At 37.1% G+C, this 18,133-nt stretch overlaps 1 protein-coding gene across 1 annotated transcript in view; it reads left to right on the top strand.

Annotated features, from left to right (window-relative positions):
- LOC132546411 (telomere-associated protein RIF1-like) overlaps positions 1 to 18,133 on the top strand; it is a 34,125-nt gene that overhangs the window by 14,722 nt on the left and 1,270 nt on the right. Inside the window, exons 21-31 of the mRNA XM_060210124.1 lie at positions 641 to 843; positions 1,288 to 1,393; positions 1,784 to 1,972; positions 3,200 to 3,279; positions 5,784 to 5,873; positions 7,597 to 7,669; positions 7,851 to 11,585; positions 12,836 to 12,988; positions 15,064 to 15,215; positions 16,517 to 16,716; positions 17,760 to 17,870. Of these exons, the coding sequence (XP_060066107.1) occupies positions 641 to 843; positions 1,288 to 1,393; positions 1,784 to 1,972; positions 3,200 to 3,279; positions 5,784 to 5,873; positions 7,597 to 7,669; positions 7,851 to 11,585; positions 12,836 to 12,988; positions 15,064 to 15,215; positions 16,517 to 16,716; positions 17,760 to 17,870 (5,092 nt within the window). The remainder of the gene's footprint in view (positions 1 to 640; positions 844 to 1,287; positions 1,394 to 1,783; positions 1,973 to 3,199; positions 3,280 to 5,783; positions 5,874 to 7,596; positions 7,670 to 7,850; positions 11,586 to 12,835; positions 12,989 to 15,063; positions 15,216 to 16,516; positions 16,717 to 17,759; positions 17,871 to 18,133) is intronic.

Here is an 18,133-nt window from a genome sequence, read left to right on the forward strand (position 1 = left end):
CTGACTTCTTGTGATTAGTTGTGGCTTATTCCAGAAGGAATTTTGATCAAATTTATACAAAAGTCAAGAATAAGAAGACTAAATGAGTTTGTATTTCATAGTCATTAGTCATAGTTACTAATTTTAGAAAGTCTTTTTACTTTGTCACTTTTACACAGATAGATTAAGCTGGTGTTAATGTCACTTTTACACAGATAGATTAAGCTGGTGTTAGTCTCACTTTTACACAGATAGATTAAGCTGGTGTTAATGTCACTTTTACACAGATAGATTAAGCTGATGTTAATGTCACTTTTACCCAGATAGATTAAGCTGGTGTTAATGTCACTTTTACACAGATAGATTAAGCTGGTGTTAATGTCACTTTTACACAGATAGATTAAGCTGATGTTAATGTCACTTTTACACAGATAGATTAAGCTGGTGTTAATGTCACTTTTACACAGATAGATTAAGCTGATGTTAATGTCACGTTTACACAGATAGATTAAGCTGGTGTTAATGTCACTTTTACACAGATAGATTGAGCTGGTGTTGGACTAAGATTTTACATTTCCTATCATTATAAATACAATATCATTAAGAAAATTGATTATCTAATGTATTGATTGCTTTTGAAAAATATGATTTCTGATTTCAGATTGAAAAATTATGGCAAACAATAACAAATTCTTTGCAAAGTAAATTCACATCAAAAGCAGACTCGGAGCTTCTTGCAAAGTTATCCCCCTTGCTAGAAGCTACGTTTCTACATCCAAGAAGAGCAATGAAAAACATCACTACAAATTTCTGGAAGACAGAGTTCAGTCAATCAGCACCCCTGGTTTATCCAGAAAGTCTCAAGTAAGAAAGACATTTTTATTAAGTCCACAGCTGTGTTGATGGGCAACATTGATTTCATATTTCTCTGGTAGAAATTAAGTTTACGTATGAAGTACAACTACATTACATAGTTGTGTAGTAGAAATTTTATCATGTAGGAAAATATGTAATGATAAAAATCTGCACAAAAATTATTGTGTATCTCCTTTTCAAAGAGTTGAACTAAAGATGAAACAAAATTATTAGATATAGAATATATGTTGTGAAGCTGAAATGTTTTTGCTGTTCTATGTAGATTGTTGAGCTTTTAAGTTTTATGGTTAACAACAATTTCAAATGGATTAAGGTTCCACTGATGTGTAAAATGTCACTTCTCACCTATAATGATGTCATTCTGCTCAAACATCAAAGTTGATCACCTTTTTATCTTCTGTGACCTCTGACCTGTTACATTAACATTTGTAGGCCTGTACTTAGCAAAGTAAAGGAGAAGACCTCCATTGTCCTGCCTGGTTGGTCAGCTGTTAGTATATCTGTTGTCGAGGAAACGCCAATAAGTCAGATGAGCCAGGTCTGTCGATAAACATTTATGTAATTAGGTTGTATGGAAATATTATGATTTCTTATCTGAAGCTTCACATTATTTCACACACTCTTAACACATTCACTTGTTTATCTGAAATATAGTGTTACCCTTTATTTGAGATGAAATCAAAGATGAATTTGTTTCTTATTATTTTAAGATCAAGGTCATTGTAACATTTACAGAAACTCATCAAACATGTTTACCTCTTGGTATCTTAACATCAAGTTCTACACCAGATCAGATTCAGGCTTACAAACACTAGAGGTATTCATTTCTTAAAGACATTTTCTAGTCTATCTTCAGTTCAGCATCAACATCATTATTTCTATTTTGGAAATGCTATGAGTTTTGTGACCTTTGAACTATTTGTCACAGGCGGAGTCACAGGCACCAGAGCCCAGACTACCAGGAATGCCATCTCCTGTTAAAATGCATGGTAGTTTCCTTAACAAAGCTGTGTCACCTCACATCAAAAAATCTCCTGCCAAACCAGTTACTATGGAAGCAAAAGGTCAAGAAGTTGTCAAACGAGATCTTTTGTCTGTAAATGGGATGAAAAATGATGTAAGTGTGAAAAATCAGGTGTTTTAATTACGAGTCCTATGATCAAGCAGGTTTTTTAGGTCACCTGAGCCGAAGGCTCGTGGTGACCTTTTGCCATCATGATTTGTCTGTCGTCATGCATCGTTTTTTCACTGAATAGATTTTGACCAAACTTGGCACAAAGCAACCCCATGGGAAGCCACTTCAAGTTTGCAAAGAAAAAGGGTGTGGCCCCAATAGGGGCTGCAGGAGGGGGAAAAATGGGGGTAAAATTAGGTAAATCTTTAAAAATCTTCTTCTCATGAACCAAAAGTCAGATTAAATTCATATTTGATATTTATGGTCCTTATGGCATGGTTTACAAAGTTTGGGAATGAAAAAAAAAATTGGGTCAAAAACGGCCCAACGAGGGGGTGTCAAAAGGGTCAGAAATTCAACTTCAACCGATTTCAACCAAATTTGGTAGAAAGCATCCCTTAGTGAAGGACATATGAAATTATGTTGAAGAAAGTAATTATGTCCTCTTTGGGGCCCATAAGGGGTGTAAAAGGAGCCATATGAAAAAACCTTCATTAAATGACTACTTCTCAAGAACCAGTAGATGAATTTTGACCAAACTTGGCACAAAGCATCCCCATGGGAAGCTGCTTCAAGTTTGCGAAGAAAAAGGGCGTGGCCCCAATAGGGGCCCCAGGAGGGGGAAAAAGAGGAAACTTGATACAAATGTTAACTTTTTGGGGCGATTCAAAATCCAAGATGGCCACCCTGGCCTCTGTTTGGCTAAGACATTATGGACTTCCTCTCAAGAACCATTGGGTGGGTCATGTTCAAACTTGGTACAGATGTTTTACACATGGTCCTGCACAAGTGTTGTTACATTTTTGCAACATTTCAAAATCCCCAGATTATTGACATATATTCCTCAGGTGACCGGTAAGGCCCCTTGGGCCTCTTGTTTAATTGAATAGCTGTGAACATTGAAAATGGTTTCTATCCTTTCCAGAGAGACTCTGTGTTTATACTGATTCAACCGATAAGTATCACAAGAAACTTTTGCAAACACACAGATAATTAATTTTCAAGAAGTCATTAAAAATCAATTTTAACAGTCATTAAAAATAAGTTTTTACTCAAGTCATTAAGAATTATATGCTAAACTTGTATTTTACTCAAGTCATCAAGTCAATAAAATCTTTTCAAAAAATAACATTGTACCTCAGTATAAATAGGTAATATTTGTGATTTCAGGATTTTGTCGTGATTAAGTCTCCTCCAAGGAAGAAAAGAGTTCTCACAGAACACCAGAAGGAGGTTTTTAGAGAGAAAAAGTAAGTAGTGTTGGATAAGTGTTGGTTTAAAAAGATATTCCTTATTGAACAGTAGGATGAGTGGCAGTTTCGAAAAATATAGACCTCTGTCAAATTAGCTGCTGTATTCAAAACCACCATGATATAACCCTAGCTTTATGAAAATGATTAAATGCGGGAAAAAATGGACACCTCCTTACATTTCAAAATACCCAACACATCAAGAAGCAGCAATCTTATGAACTTCAGAATATTAGGGCAGTTCCAGAATTAAACGTGTGTGGAGGCATTGAGCCACAGATTAAATGGGTTTTTTTGGCGAATGGTTGGAATAACACTAAAATGCATTTTATGTATGATTGGTGCAATTACAAATTGAATTATGTGGGTGATTGGTTAAATGGGAACCCCAGAAAATTAAATTGTTAGGGTAAACTTGACACAAAAAAATCAAATGCAGGTTTGCTAATCTAAAAGTTCAAGGAAGATATGTCGTGCTAACTTTAAACTCTTTGATGCAAGAACTGATGAAACTTAGAAAAAAAATGGGGTAGAATTACTTGAGTATACATGCGGCTACTACTTGGCCTGGAATCCTTAATGGGGCCATTCATTACAAAGCATTTTTTTTTTTTTTTTTTAGTCTAGCTGACTCCAGGCATGTTTGTGATACAAAATCACACCAATATATTGTAGTGGATTAGCGACAAGCTTGTTTCATTTTTACCCGCATTTGACATGACTAGAAAATGAAAGGACAACATGTGAAATAAATGAAGTGAAAATGGCATAAAACTAATACTCTTGTCCACTTGCAAACTTCCAGTATACTATACATATGGTAGCTTATAGATTGAAAAATGACGACTTTCCCAGTTTGAAATGCATGGCGACATGATGGTTTTTAGCCCACCATCGCCCTGCGTCGGTGGTCCATCTGTCAGTAAACAATTCTTGTTACCGCTATTTCTGGAAAAGTACTGGATGGATCTTTCTCAAATTTCATATGCAGGTTCCCCTTGGTTCCTAGTTGTGCATTGTACCTTTTTTGGACTAATTTGAATTCAAGATGGCCGACAGGTGGCCATCTTGGAGTTTGAAAGTAAAAATTTGTTACCGCTGTTTCTGGAAAAGTACTGGATGGATCTTTCTCAAATTTCATATGCAGATTCCCCTTGATTCCTAGTTGTGCATTGTACCTTTTTTGGACTAATTTGAATTCAAGATGGCCGACAGGTGGCCATCTTGGAGTTTGAAAGTAAAAGTTTGTTACCGCTGTTTCTGGAAAAGTACTGGATGGATCTTTCTCAAATTTCATATGCAGGTTCCCCTTGGTCCCTATTTGTGCATTGTACCTTTTTTGGACTGATTTGAAATCAAGGTGGCCCACAGGCAGCCATCTTGGATATCTACAGTAATACAGTAGTTTGTTATTGCTGTGACAGGATCCTTTTCAAATTTCATATTTAGCTTCCTCTTGGTACCTAGTTAAGCATTGTCCCATATTTAAAATGATCTAAAAAAAATGGCCTATAGCTCTCCATCTTGGATTTGAACAGCGAGTAATTGTTTTATGGCTATTTCTTACCTACATGATCAGTCATTCTCAAGTTTCAGATTTTCTAAATTAAGTAAACATTGATAAATACACTGTTTAGGGTATGTATACTAAACCATGCAATGAATTGAGTTAATGGCATATGGGTTGACACATGAGAAGTAACAGAAGAATTGATTTATTAAAAATGCAATGCTTATTTCACACAAGCATATTTTCTTCGATATTCTATCATATTGATTCAAGACCATGTCCATTATCCACCTGTAACTGACTGCTATCTAATAATACTTTGGGATCTTTTTCAAATGATATTTGCTAATAGGTGCTTAATAAAAATATCTTGTGCCATCATTGAGTACATTCAATGAAGACCAGTTCATGAACATTTAAAACACCTGCAACAAAAAAAAAAAAAATAAATAAATAAACAAATCTTCAAGAACTGAAAACAGATCCTCAAATGGTGGGCGCCAAGATCCCACTGGGATCCTTTGTTCTGTTTTGAAACATCTATATTTAGTGTGTTTGTGTAGAAATAGGAAATGTTCAGAGATCTTTTTCTTACAGTTTGGGAAAATACACTTAATATTTTTCATATTAAACTTTTGGGCAAACAGACAATATTGTTACTTGGGAAAGCAACATGTAATTTGTCATGAAAAAAGGACAACAAAATGAAACTTTGTTGGTGTTATGTTAAGATGGAAAATAAAATTCTGTTGGGGTTGCTTGATATCACAAATTTAATTGTGTGGGATATTGGATTTGATAAATGCTTTATTGTAAACATGCTTGGGTATTGTATAAATTTTATTATATGGGTGATTGGGGTTAAAAAATAAGTGCCTCCCAACCCACCCACCCCCGCTTGTAATTGTCATCATAACTTAAAAGGTACATTCATATCACAGCATATTTGGGTTTATATCAGACCGGAGAGTGATTTTGTGTTTTTAATTTGTAGAAATTTTCCAGCCATGTATAATTCCTTGGATTTGTCTCAAGATGTCTCCATGATGTCCTCGCAGTTCGGTAGTGAAAACACTCAGAATGAGTAAGTTGCCATGCTATGCTATGTTTTGTGATTTTTCATTGTGTGATGAAATATAATGCACTTAGGCTGAATGAATTGAAATTGAAAGCCATGCTCAGAAGCCTGATATTGAGTCATTAACAGCTGTGCTTAGAGGCCAGATATTGAGTCATGAAAGACTGTTATCAGAGGCCTGATATTGAGTCAATAAAGGCTGTGATCAGAGGCCTGATATTGAGTCATTAAAGGCTGTCATCAGAGGCCTGATATTGAGTCATGAAAGGCTGTGATCAGAGGCCTGATATGGAGTCATTAAAGGCTGTGATCAGAGGCCTGATATGGAGTCATTAAAGGCTGTGATCAGAGGCCTGATATTGAGTCATTAAAGGCTGTGATCAGAGGCCTGATATTGAGTCATTTATGACTGTGATCAGAGGCCTGATATTGAGTCATTAAAGGCTTTGATCAGAGGCCTGATATGGAGTCATTAAAGGCTGTGATCAGAGGCCTGATATTGAGTCATTAAAGGCTGTGATCAGAGGCCTGATATTGAGTCATTTATGACTGGTCAGAGGCCCGATATTGAGTTATTAAAGGCTGTGATCAGAGACCTGATATTGAGTCATTAAAGGCTGTGAGTCATTAAAGGCTGTGATCAGAGACCTGATATTGAGTCATTTATGACTGTGGTTAGAGGCCTGATATTGAGTCATTAAAGGCTGTGGTCAGAGCCCTGATATTGTCATTAAAGACTGTGATCAGAGGTCTGATATTGAGTCATTAAAGGCTGTGATTAGAGGCCTGATATTGAGTCATTAAAGGCTGTGATCAGAGGCCTGATATTGAGTCATTAAAGGCTGTCGTCAGAGGCCTGATATTGAGTCATTAAAGGCTGTGGTCAGAGGTTTGATATTGAGTCATTAAAGACTGTGATCAGAGGTCTGATATTGAGTCATCAAAGGCTGTGATCAGAGGCCTGATATTGAGTCATTAAAGGCTGTGATCAGAGGCCTGATATTGAGTCATTTATGACTGTGGTCAGAGGCCTGATATTGAGTCAATAAAGGCTGTCATCAGAGGCCTGATATTGAGTCATTAAAGGCTGTGATCAGAGGCCTGATATTGAGTCATTAAAGGCTGTGATCAGAGGCCTGATATTGAGTCATTAAAGGCTGTGATCAGAGGCCTGATATTGAGTCATTTATGACTGTGGTCAGAGGCCTGATATTGAGTCAATAAAGGCTGTCATCAGAGGCCTGATATTGAGTCATTAAAGGCTGTCATCAGAGGCCTGATATTGAGTCATTAAAGGCTGTCATCAGAGGCCTGATATTGAGTCATTAAAGGCTGTGATCAGAGGCCTGATATTGAGTCATTAAAGACTGTTATCAGAGGTCTGATGTAGAATTTTTTAATGTTACACATATTGTGTTTTAAAAATCTGTTTCAAAATCTCTGACGAAGACTTGTAATACTGCTATAATAACAAATAAAAGTTGTGGAGGTTCTGAACAATCACATTGTGTGATGTGTATGAAAGATCAAGATATTAATGTTGTTGACATCACATCTGCTACCAGAACTAGATCTTTCCTACATCTTTTGATGTATGGCAATGTATCACTTGTGGTTTTTCAGGGAACCATTATTTGATTCTTGATACTAGAGCAAATTGGAAAGTAATTTTAGTCTGCATTAGCGTTGACTAATTTAACACTTAACAAGGATGGTTTGAAATTTACAGGTCCCAGTTGCCCAGTTTGGATTCTGTTGTTGTCGTAGACTCCTCAGGTTCTCAAGTTTCTCAGTCCATCATGGTAAGATGTTTAAATATAAACATAAATATCTATATCCATTAAGAAATGTTATAGATTAAAAACATATCATAAAAGTGATTTTAACATAATTGATAAATTTGGAAAATGTGATAACACATTGTCTTTTAGGAAATTAAACCAATTTCATCTGTTTTGAAGTTTCTTTTATATCTCAATGCAGAATCATACAGGGAGTGTGAAAGCGACAAGGGAAGAGAATACTGCTAATGAAAAGTTAATGAAACAACCAGGAAAAGTGAAACGCCGAAGATCTGTGCGATTTCGTGACTCTGACAAACAAGATGAGGTGGATTCTATACAACGTACAAGTATTGATGACATTGAGTCTCGTAGCATTGACCATTTCTCTGTTATCCAACAGGCTATGGGTCAGACGGAGGACGCTGGGGAGATAATGTCCACAAGTGAGAAAAACAGTCCCTCCTCAGAAGAAAGTTCAGTAATACCTTCAATCCCCCAGAATCCTTTGGGTGTAATTGGAATTTTTGAACAATTAAGCAGTAAATCTTTTTCTCTAGATTCAAAAAAGAGTGACAATAGTTCGTCACAAAAGAGCGAAGAGGAAAATGTTCTAGAAGGACTTGCTGGTACAACATCCAACATTCAGCGGAAACAACCATTGCTGAGTTGGAGCAACAAACTTACTGCTCTCAGTCAGTCACCACTGTCCCACAGAAAAATTATGGCGGATGACTCTCCAGACAAATCTCAGTTACAGGAAGATGAGCAGTCAAGTCAGGAAAAAAATGATTCTTCCAGGAAAGGCAAAATAACAGATCTGTCTGGACAGGCTAAATTAGACAAATGGTTTAGTCAGCCCTCAACATTGCAGGAAGCAGAAAAAGCAAGGACAGAAATCCCAGATAGTGTACCGATCTCTCAGGTTGTAACTGTTATAGAGGAGACACAATCACCAGCAAAACATGAAGGTAGAGAGCAGAATACAGTGAAAGGAAGTATCCCAGACAATGAAAGTCCTGCACGTGTCCAGAAACAAACAGGGACAAGGGGCAGTCACAAGAAACTGTTTGGTGGGGAAAGTGGAAAAGAAATGGAGGACTTGATGGAGGATTCTAACATTATTCCTGCTTCTCCTCCAAAGCTGAGGAATAGACTTGCTGGGAAGGTTGGAACGCCTGTGCTGATGCTGAAACGACTCACTGATGATGACATTAAACAATTTAGTCCGACACGCAAGAATTCCTCACAAAACAGTCCAGCTGGCAAAAATGGCCATAAAAGTGAAGAAAATAATGGAGAAGATATGCCACAGGATTCTGAAGTAGTCAATGAAATGCATGAACATGATGATTTCTCAGAGATTCGTCCTCTCGACAGTGAAGATGTTATACCAAGTTCTCAAGGATTCTCTACATCGACAGGAGTCATTGTGAAATCAGATATAAGTCACACGGAAAGTAGTGAGATGGAAAAAACTACCGTCTACAATCAGTCCGAAACAGATGTAAGTGAGCAGAACAAAGAAATAGATAAAGATACACAGGAGACATCATTATCCGAAAATCTCTTCAAGGATGCTATGAGTGACATGAACTCTTACGATCCAGGGTTGGAATCCACATTCAAAGATGGTACTTCAGCTACGCCCAAGATGTTTGATACTAGAAACTTAAATACTTTAGAAAAGGATGAGAATATGCAAACAGATTCTGTTAAATCTATGGAGCAGATTACTTCTGTATGTGAGAACAGCAACAAATCATACAATCCAAAGGAGATTTCTACAATGGCAAGTGATGTTCCAACTCCAGGCCGAGGTCGCAAACGCAAACAGACTTCTCCGATGCATATGTCCCCGGACAGCATAAAACCAAAACGAACTAGGAAAACTCCAAAGAAATATTCAAATTTTGATGAGATAACCTATGAAGTAGAGACTAGAGTCAAGCGAACTCCAAAGTCTGGAAAACCTCGTTCTCAACGTAGACAAAAGCAGGTGGAGACGCCATTACCTGAGGAAGTGAAAAATGGTCCCATGAAAGTATTAGTAGATATACATGTATCCCCAGACAAGAAAACAGAATTTGATCTAGAACCAGAAAATAACAATGACATCAAATTGGTTGAACAAGGTAAACATGTAAATGAATCAGAAGTGATTTTCAACATCAGTGATTCGCAAGAAAAAATTCAAAATGGAGCCATTGAAATCAAAGAATCTGTGCATTCAAATAACAGTGATGTTACACAAGGAGAAGAAAAAGAAATGAATGATAAAATCAGTGGTAAAATGGATAAGAATCCTGAATTAGAAGAGCTTATTGGTGAGAAAACACCAGAGGGAAGGTCATCTCGCAGTACACCATATAGAAAGAGCACCACCAAGACCAAGAAGGAAGTTATTCAGAGACGAGCAAGACAGATGGAAATTGTCATCAACTCTGGAACTTCAAATCTTGATAGCGAGAGTTCTGAGGATGATTCATGTGTTGTTAAGATATCGGAAGTTTCAGAATCTCGGTCTGATGCAAGTTTCCATACAGCAGAATCCACTTCAGAATCTCAAAGTGATGCAAATTCTCATAAATCATTTCCTACCCTAGAATCTGAAATGGATTCTGGTTCTCAGGATTCTCAACAGAATAACTGTGATATTATTTCTGGTAGTATTGGACTAGAAGACATGTCTAATTCTAATGTACCCGTACATCAGGCTAATGATGAAAACATCACTTTGAATAACGATAAAGAACAGTGTAGTGAAACAGGACATGGAGAGGAGGATTGTGTTGTAGACAAAGACTTGCAATCTTCTTCCAACACAAATGGTATTCCAGACAGCAATGAGGATCTACCATTGTCCCTACTTAACAATAGCAATGAAGGGAGTGCTAAGGAAAGTCTGAGAAGCGAATCTGATGATGATGATGATGATGATGACGATGTGCCATTGAGTCAGATTAAACCCAAGGAGAGAAAAAAAGTTGATAAGAGAAAAGAAGACAAGATTGAGAAAGATGATGTTATGGACGAAGATGTGCCACTGAGTCAGCTAAAATTTAAGGAAAGGATGAAAGGTGACCAGAAGATGAAAAAATCTGAGATTGAAAAAGATGTACTTGATGTAACAGAATCTCAGGACTCAACTGATAAGAAAACCTCCAGGAAAAGTGTGGAGAAAAAAACTTTTACATTAACACGCTCACAAACTTCCATAACACGTTCAGGAAGTAAGAGAAGAACGCTGACAGGCATGACGAATAAAAGTGATAACAAAAATCTTAGCCTTAAGAAAACTTCTAGGCAAAAGAAACTGAAATCTAAAAAGGATGATAAGGTTAGTGAAAATGGGAGTGATTTTCAGAATGTAGAAAATGAAGTGGACACAGAAACTCGAGAAACATTGGAGAATGTACAACCTGGAACACCAGCATTGGATCACTCAGAAGCAGATCATGGAAGTCAAAATATGGAAAAACAAATCAATAATGGTGACAAAGATGCAGATGAACATTCGAAAAACAAAATCATTAGAAATGAAAACGATAACAACAATGATGACAATTTTGAATCCGCAGAATCTCCAGTGATACGACAAGAAAACGAATTGGACGAAACCCCTCGTAAAATTCCAAATAAATCATTCATCCCAAGTGGCTGTACATTGTTTGAGAGTCAGTCAGACTCAAAGTTGATGTCCACCTCTAGGAAGTTTGATAAAGGGCGCCATATTGTGGCCAGACGAAGCATCTTGAAGCAGCCATCCCCTTCACAGGACACCACAGGAGAGTCCTCACCCATTATAGGAAAGAAATTCCATCCAATCAGAGTTGGCAACGTCCATTCTCCATCAGCGTCCCCAAGTGCAGGAATTCTGAAAAAGCAACGTCTTAGTGGAGACATAGCAGCGATCTCCCCATCACCTCCTGGCAAGGTAATATAATCATGTATTGTCGACTTCATATTTTTTTTAGGGGGCAGGAATAATGAGGTTTATGATTTCATTTTGTTTGTATATTTTTGATAATGAAAATTTTACCTTTGTTAAGCCTAGGAGAATTATGTCTGTTAAGCCTAAGAGAATCCTTTCAGTTAAGCTTGGGATAACTATGTTGTTTTTGTCAGGTAGAATTATATCAGTTCTGCTTTAGGGGAATATGTCGGTTAAGCCTTGGACAATTATGTCAGGTAAGCCTTGCATAGTTATGTCAGTTAAACCTTGGACAATTATGTCACTCAAGCCAGGGAGAATTATGTCAGTTAAACCATGGAGAATTATGTCAGTTAAACCTGGGAGAATTATGTCAGGTAAGCCTTGCATAGTTATGTCAGTTAAACCTTGGAGAATTATGTCACTCAAGCCAGGGAGAATTATGTCAGTTAAACCTGGGAGAATTATGTCAGGTAAGCCTTGCATAGTTATGTCAGTCAAGCCAGGGAGAATTATGTCAGTTAAACCTGGGAGAATTGTGTCAGTCAAGCCAGGGAGAATTATGTCAGTTAAACCTGGGAGAATTGTGTCAGTCAAGCCAGGGAGAATTATGTCAGTTAAACCATGGAGAATTATGTCAGTTAAACCTGGGAGAATTATGTCAGGTAAGCCTTGCATAGTTATGTCAGTTAAACCTTGGAGAATTATGTCACTCAAGCCAGGGAGAATTATGTCAGTTAAACCTGGGAGAATTATGTCAGGTAAGCCTTGCATAGTTATGTCAGTCAAGCCAGGGAGAATTATGTCAGTTAAACCTGGGAGAATTGTGTCAGTCAAGCCAGGGAGAATTATGTCAGTTAAACCTGGGAGAATTGTGTCAGTCAAGCCAGGGAGAATTATGTCAGTTAAACCATGGAGAATTATGTCAGGTAAGCCTTGCATAGTTATGTCAGTCAAGCCAGGGAGAATTATGTCAGTTAAACCTTGGAGAATTGTGTCAGTCAAGCCAGGGAGAATTATGTCAGTTAAACCTGGGAGAATTGTGTCAGTCAAGCCAGGGAGAATTATGTCGGTTAAACCTGGGAGAATTGTCAGTCAAGCCAGGGAGAATTATGTCGGTTAAACCTGGGAGAATTGTGTCAGTCAAGCCAGGGAGAATTATGTCAGTTAAACCTGGGAGAATGGTGTCAGTCAAGCCAGGGAGAATTATGACTTTGTAGACTTTCTTTGAATTTTTGCTTCCTCTCTTTCAGCAGCGTCGAGTTTGTTTTGCTCATCCTTTGACAAGAGAACAAGACACTGAAAATCCAACCAATCAGGAGATTGATTTAATCAAATTAGCTGATTGCATCAAGTCTACTTCTCCATTGGCCAGTGCCTCCAGGGTGACATTCTCATCAGAAAAGGTTCGTCTACAATTTATGTGGAGGCTTTGACTGTGAAGCTTTTGCTTGCTTCTTTGTGCTTTTGTACAAACTTGCTTATTATAAATGTGTAGTCTGCTCTACTGATGCTTGAAACCAATATATATCTAGATATATCTGAGACACTTCTGTTGGCTGTTTGATTTGCTCACTAGAGTGACACGCATATTTATTTTCTTTTAGAAGTTGATGGCCTTTTTCTAATCACAATGTTAATGAACAAAAAGGGCAATCCTTTTGTATAACCTCAGATAGTGAAATGAACATGAGGCAAATTTGTGTATGATAATAGAATAATGATGAAAATTTCCCAGTATACATTATCTGAAGAAACTGGTCATTTTGTTGAGTTGAAGCATGGACATATGGATTGATTGATGGACATATAATTCCACAGATTGCTTGTTTTATTTCTGAATTTCCGTCTTTACAAAATGGCACCATTTAGGTTGACAGGTTTGCTAAGTCTACTTTCATTTCAGCATTTTACAGTGCCAGTCATTATGAGTCCAAGTGCCAAACACATTAAAAAATCACTGACAGTTAGTTCGAGAACAATACTAGCACAACCATTGAGTGATGTGGTATGGATTTTTTTAAATGTCATGTCTCACTTCTAACATCTGCATGATGCACGTGCAGGGTTTTCCATTAGAGCGGGTCGCCGGCCTATTTGACCAGTTACTTTGATCATTTGGCCGTCTACACCAATCCAGTTCCGTAATAATGTTCCTTACACATACACAGCAGGCCACTCCTACCTCGCTGCAGTACGGCTTGGGTCGGCTGGCTTTGCCAGCCTCCTACTTTCACTACACAGCCTACTACTAACAAAATTATGGAAAACCCTGCATGTGTCTGACAACTTCACTGTCTTAACATTTCACTGGAAATATGTATTGCTGTTCACATTTTGAATTCCTTATTTAGGTTACTCATAGGTCAACTTTTCGTCACTGTCATGTTTTAAATTTCTTGATTTATTGATTTCATCCCAGGTATTTTAAAATGTGTCACTCCTTCCTCATCTATTTCTTTTGTTGTTCATCAGTCAGCAGGCAGGGCATAAGAACTGAACCTGTTGCCCTCATAGTATCATTGTTAGAGACACATAAATTTAGGATATTTTCTTTTCACTGTCCAAACTTCTTTTTGTCTAACATCTCTCGCTTCAGCTTCACTTTTAACCTTTATCAGAGTATTTACCCTTGTGAGGACGGTTTTGGGCTCCTTTTCCTGGCCAATATCACAATGGTATATGAAAATGGTAGTTTCTCCCTCTTTTACTTACTAATTTATGCTCGGTATTGTGGTATTGTAACAACTGGTTTGCCCATTGTAAGTATATGTATAACTTGACCAAGAGGGGTTTCCTGCTAGGGGCCATCAGCAGAGTACTTCAGTGTGGCAGCACTATAAAGTTGTCAGGTTCAAATTATAAACTAGTTTTAATCAATTTTAATGCCACCATTTTTTCAGTAAACTCCTTTAAACTTGCCGTTTCTTTACGATGGAGGGGGATATCCTAGGCATCTTAATCAAGTGTATTAATCTGTGGTTTTAAGCTATTTCGGTCCTGTAGCAGTAAGCAATGGATCACATTGTCATTTTAGGGTTCCAAAAGAGGTTTTAGGATAAAAGCTTTGATAAAACCTCTTAAATTAGTGCAAGATTATCATAGTTTAGAAACTCCAATGTGTCTGTTAGGCACAACATTAGAATAGCATAATCTCTGAGATTTTCTGAACTATGATAATTTTTGACTCTAAAACATTTAATAAAAAATTTCAAGTATCAAAAAGATTAATCATAGAAATGGGTCTGTTTCTCAGCATGTGTTTAAGAAAGATTTAGTTGTTACGTCTTCTGCATATGTTGAAATATATAAACTTTGAATATTTAATAAGATTCATTGCTGGTACAGGTAAAAATCTCAGTATAGTAAGCCATTGAAGTTTGATCAGGTGACCCTGAAAGTTTGAATTAATGAAATAAGAAACAAATACATATATACCTAAATACGTCTTCCTAATTTTTCCTTATTTCTTCATTGATAGGCTGGTAAGGATTCACAGCTGACACCAACACAAAGTAGCTACCGTAGTACTCCGGAATCTCAGCTGAACAGCACCGACCCTATCTACCCAGAGCTGCTGGAGTGTGCTGATAAGGTGGACAAGATTCTGCCCCAGCTTACTACCTCAATGTGGTAAGATAATCTTGCTGATCTTGCGTTGTCATGGAATTTTCTATGGTTGTGTGATTGTTGTCCATGTTGATCTGGAATCATTATCATCAGTCTGGCAAATTAATTATAACTACCCTCTTCCTGACTGAAGTTAGAGGGGTGGGTGAGAGAGTATACTGGAACCAGGTTGTCTGTCTGAAATTACTGAATTGATTTCAACAAAACTTGTTGGCTATTGGGTCGAACCACCTCTGCTTTTCAGAAAGATATGTCCCTTTGGGAACAGCAGGGGTATAAGTTGGACCCAGGAAGACATTTCTAGTTTTTGTAGGGTTTGAAAGTTGTATAAAGATCAAGTTTGATTTTAAGGTTACTGAGATGATGTTCGCCATGTGTATAAAAAAAACCATCAAGTTCAAACATGTCAGACAGAATTTATCTCATTGCTGTGTTTTTGAAAATGTTCTGTCATGGGATTTAGGAAAGAAATTCTGGAACCTATTCTAATACCCTTCATCTTCTTCTCAAAAACCCCTGATCCAATTTCAGTGAAATTTTGCAGAAACCTTCCCTGGCCTAAGAAGAACCAAAATTGTGAATAATACAGTTCCCACCATCCAGGGGCCTGAGGGGTGGGGCCAAAAGGTGTCAAATTGACTCAGATTTCAACTTAGACTTTGGACTAGACTTTACTGAAATTTTCATCGAAAAACAGTATTTTTGAGCATAACGTTGATTATTTCCAAATAACTTTACAAGAATTATCAGTATAGGCTGACAGTTTTGAAGGAATACACTGCCTATATTCAGTGTCACATTTTCTGTTTCATGAGACCTTTATATTCAATATTGCTTATCTCAGGTGACTGTAAAGGCCGCTAGGCCTCTTGTTTGTACAGAGACAGAAGTTTATTAAAATTTATTTCTTCCGTGTCAGCAGAGTAGTAAAAGTATTAAAAAATAAATTTAACTTTAAAGATAGATCTTTTCCTGACATAAAAAAATTCCTCAGCAGTTAAAACAGAGTAATCTTACTAAATATTGATACAAAAAAATATCTAATGTCTTTGACCATGATAGAAATAGAGACATATTAAGCATGTGATATATTTGTAAATTTGACATTTTGTAGGAGTCTGGACGTATTTTGCCTCATGTAAGTGATTGTGCAGATCTTTTTGTGCAGTCACTTTGTACCAATCACCCCAGATCACTTGGTACAGATCTCTTCCATAACTGTTTAATAATGTATTGATTTGTATTTCAAATATTAGCACCATGCCTGTTTATTGGATAAAACAAGTTATATGTTATCTTTGTAGGATGAGAGGCCTTGGACAGCTAGTGAGGGCACGTAATATCCATACCATAGGTGATCTGTCTGCTCTTACGGAACGGGAAGTTGACAACCTGCCTATAAAATCACCTAAAGTTTCCATAGTGCGTAGTGTGCTTCAGAAGTTTGAGACCCAGAAAGAGTCGAGGAAGGTCAAGAACCAGAAACTGAACACTGTAACAAAAGGTAATGGTCAGCTGATGGGCTTTGGTCAGCTCATCAAGGACAAAAACTTGTTTCTTGTATGCACTACTTTACACAACTTCATGGTTTTACTTGACTCTATGGCCTTGTTATAAGCATCGGGTTCCTTCCAGGGTCACACTAAGGTCAATCACACTAAGGTCAATCAGTCTTGACACCCAGGTGTATACCACTATTAATATACAGTAACTTTCCAGGGTAAGAAATTCTTTGTTTCTATTTAAATCAAAAGGCATGTAAGAGCCAGTTAATAAGTATATCCATTTGAACTCTGGAAGAGGTCATCTGTAGCTTTCCCCAAAACCTACAGCTCTAAGGACAAATTACAGGTAGTGTAATAAGTATATATACACGAACCAATGAATGTATGTGCATTACACGACTGTCTGTCCTAGATTTTCGGTATCTGTTTGGGAAAATCGTTCGAGGTGGTCAGACAATCTTTATCTTCTCCAGACTTCAGCCATTTGATTGCTAGCCCGCCTCCATTCCCCAGTCTCGCCTCCATTCCCCAGTCTCGCCTCCATTCCCCAGTCTCGCCGCCATTCCCCAGTCTCTCCGCCACTTGATTTGTTCTACGTACTTGTTGAATATGTTAGATGTGTATAGTCATGCAATGGAAGGGTATCCTACTTTTGTTGGCGATAACTGCCCAGGTACAAACCCAACAAAAATTACCATTCAGGTCCACTAAGTAGGACAGAGACTTAAAGACTGCGGTCAAGTAGTGAAATAAAAGTGGACAAACAATTCACAATATTATGGTGTAATATTTTATCTCTGGACAAACAATACACAATATTATGGTGTACTATTTTATCTCTTGACAAACAATAGACAATATTATGGTGAAATATTTTATCTCTGGACAAACAATACACGATATTATGGTGTAATATTTTATCTCTGGACAAACAATACACAATATTATGGTGTAATATTTTATCTCTGGACAAACAATACACAATATTACGGTGTAATATTTTATCTCCACCAAATTTTTACATCAATTCTCTGTGTTGTAGCTCCAGTCTCTGCAGAAATTACTGAGGAAGAAAGTTTGTCACCTGTGAAAAAGCTAGCTGTGGTCAATCAGATGGAAAATTTTGAAAACGCAAAACTTACTGCAGAAAAAGGTATGTTATATTTCTGAAGCCAGAAAATGATGTTACTTAAACTATAGGTACATCCTAGATCATGGTCAATATGTATTCTGAGTGTGATAACAGATTTTTATTAACCACTTCAATGAGTATGATTTCAGAACATATTTCAGAAAAGCTTTTTCATCTTGACCATGTACTGTAAAATCTTCACTTTTTTTTTCTCTTTATTAATTTATGGGGAATATTTTTAATTTATGAATCGATATGTCCAGAAAATGGATTACCTACCAAAA

This window comes from Ylistrum balloti, unplaced genomic scaffold (genome assembly GCF_031769215.1).
Source record: "Ylistrum balloti isolate Yb309-2 unplaced genomic scaffold, AGI_CSIRO_Ybal_v1 Utg369888, whole genome shotgun sequence".
NCBI lineage: Eukaryota > Metazoa > Mollusca > Bivalvia > Pectinida > Pectinidae > Ylistrum > Ylistrum balloti.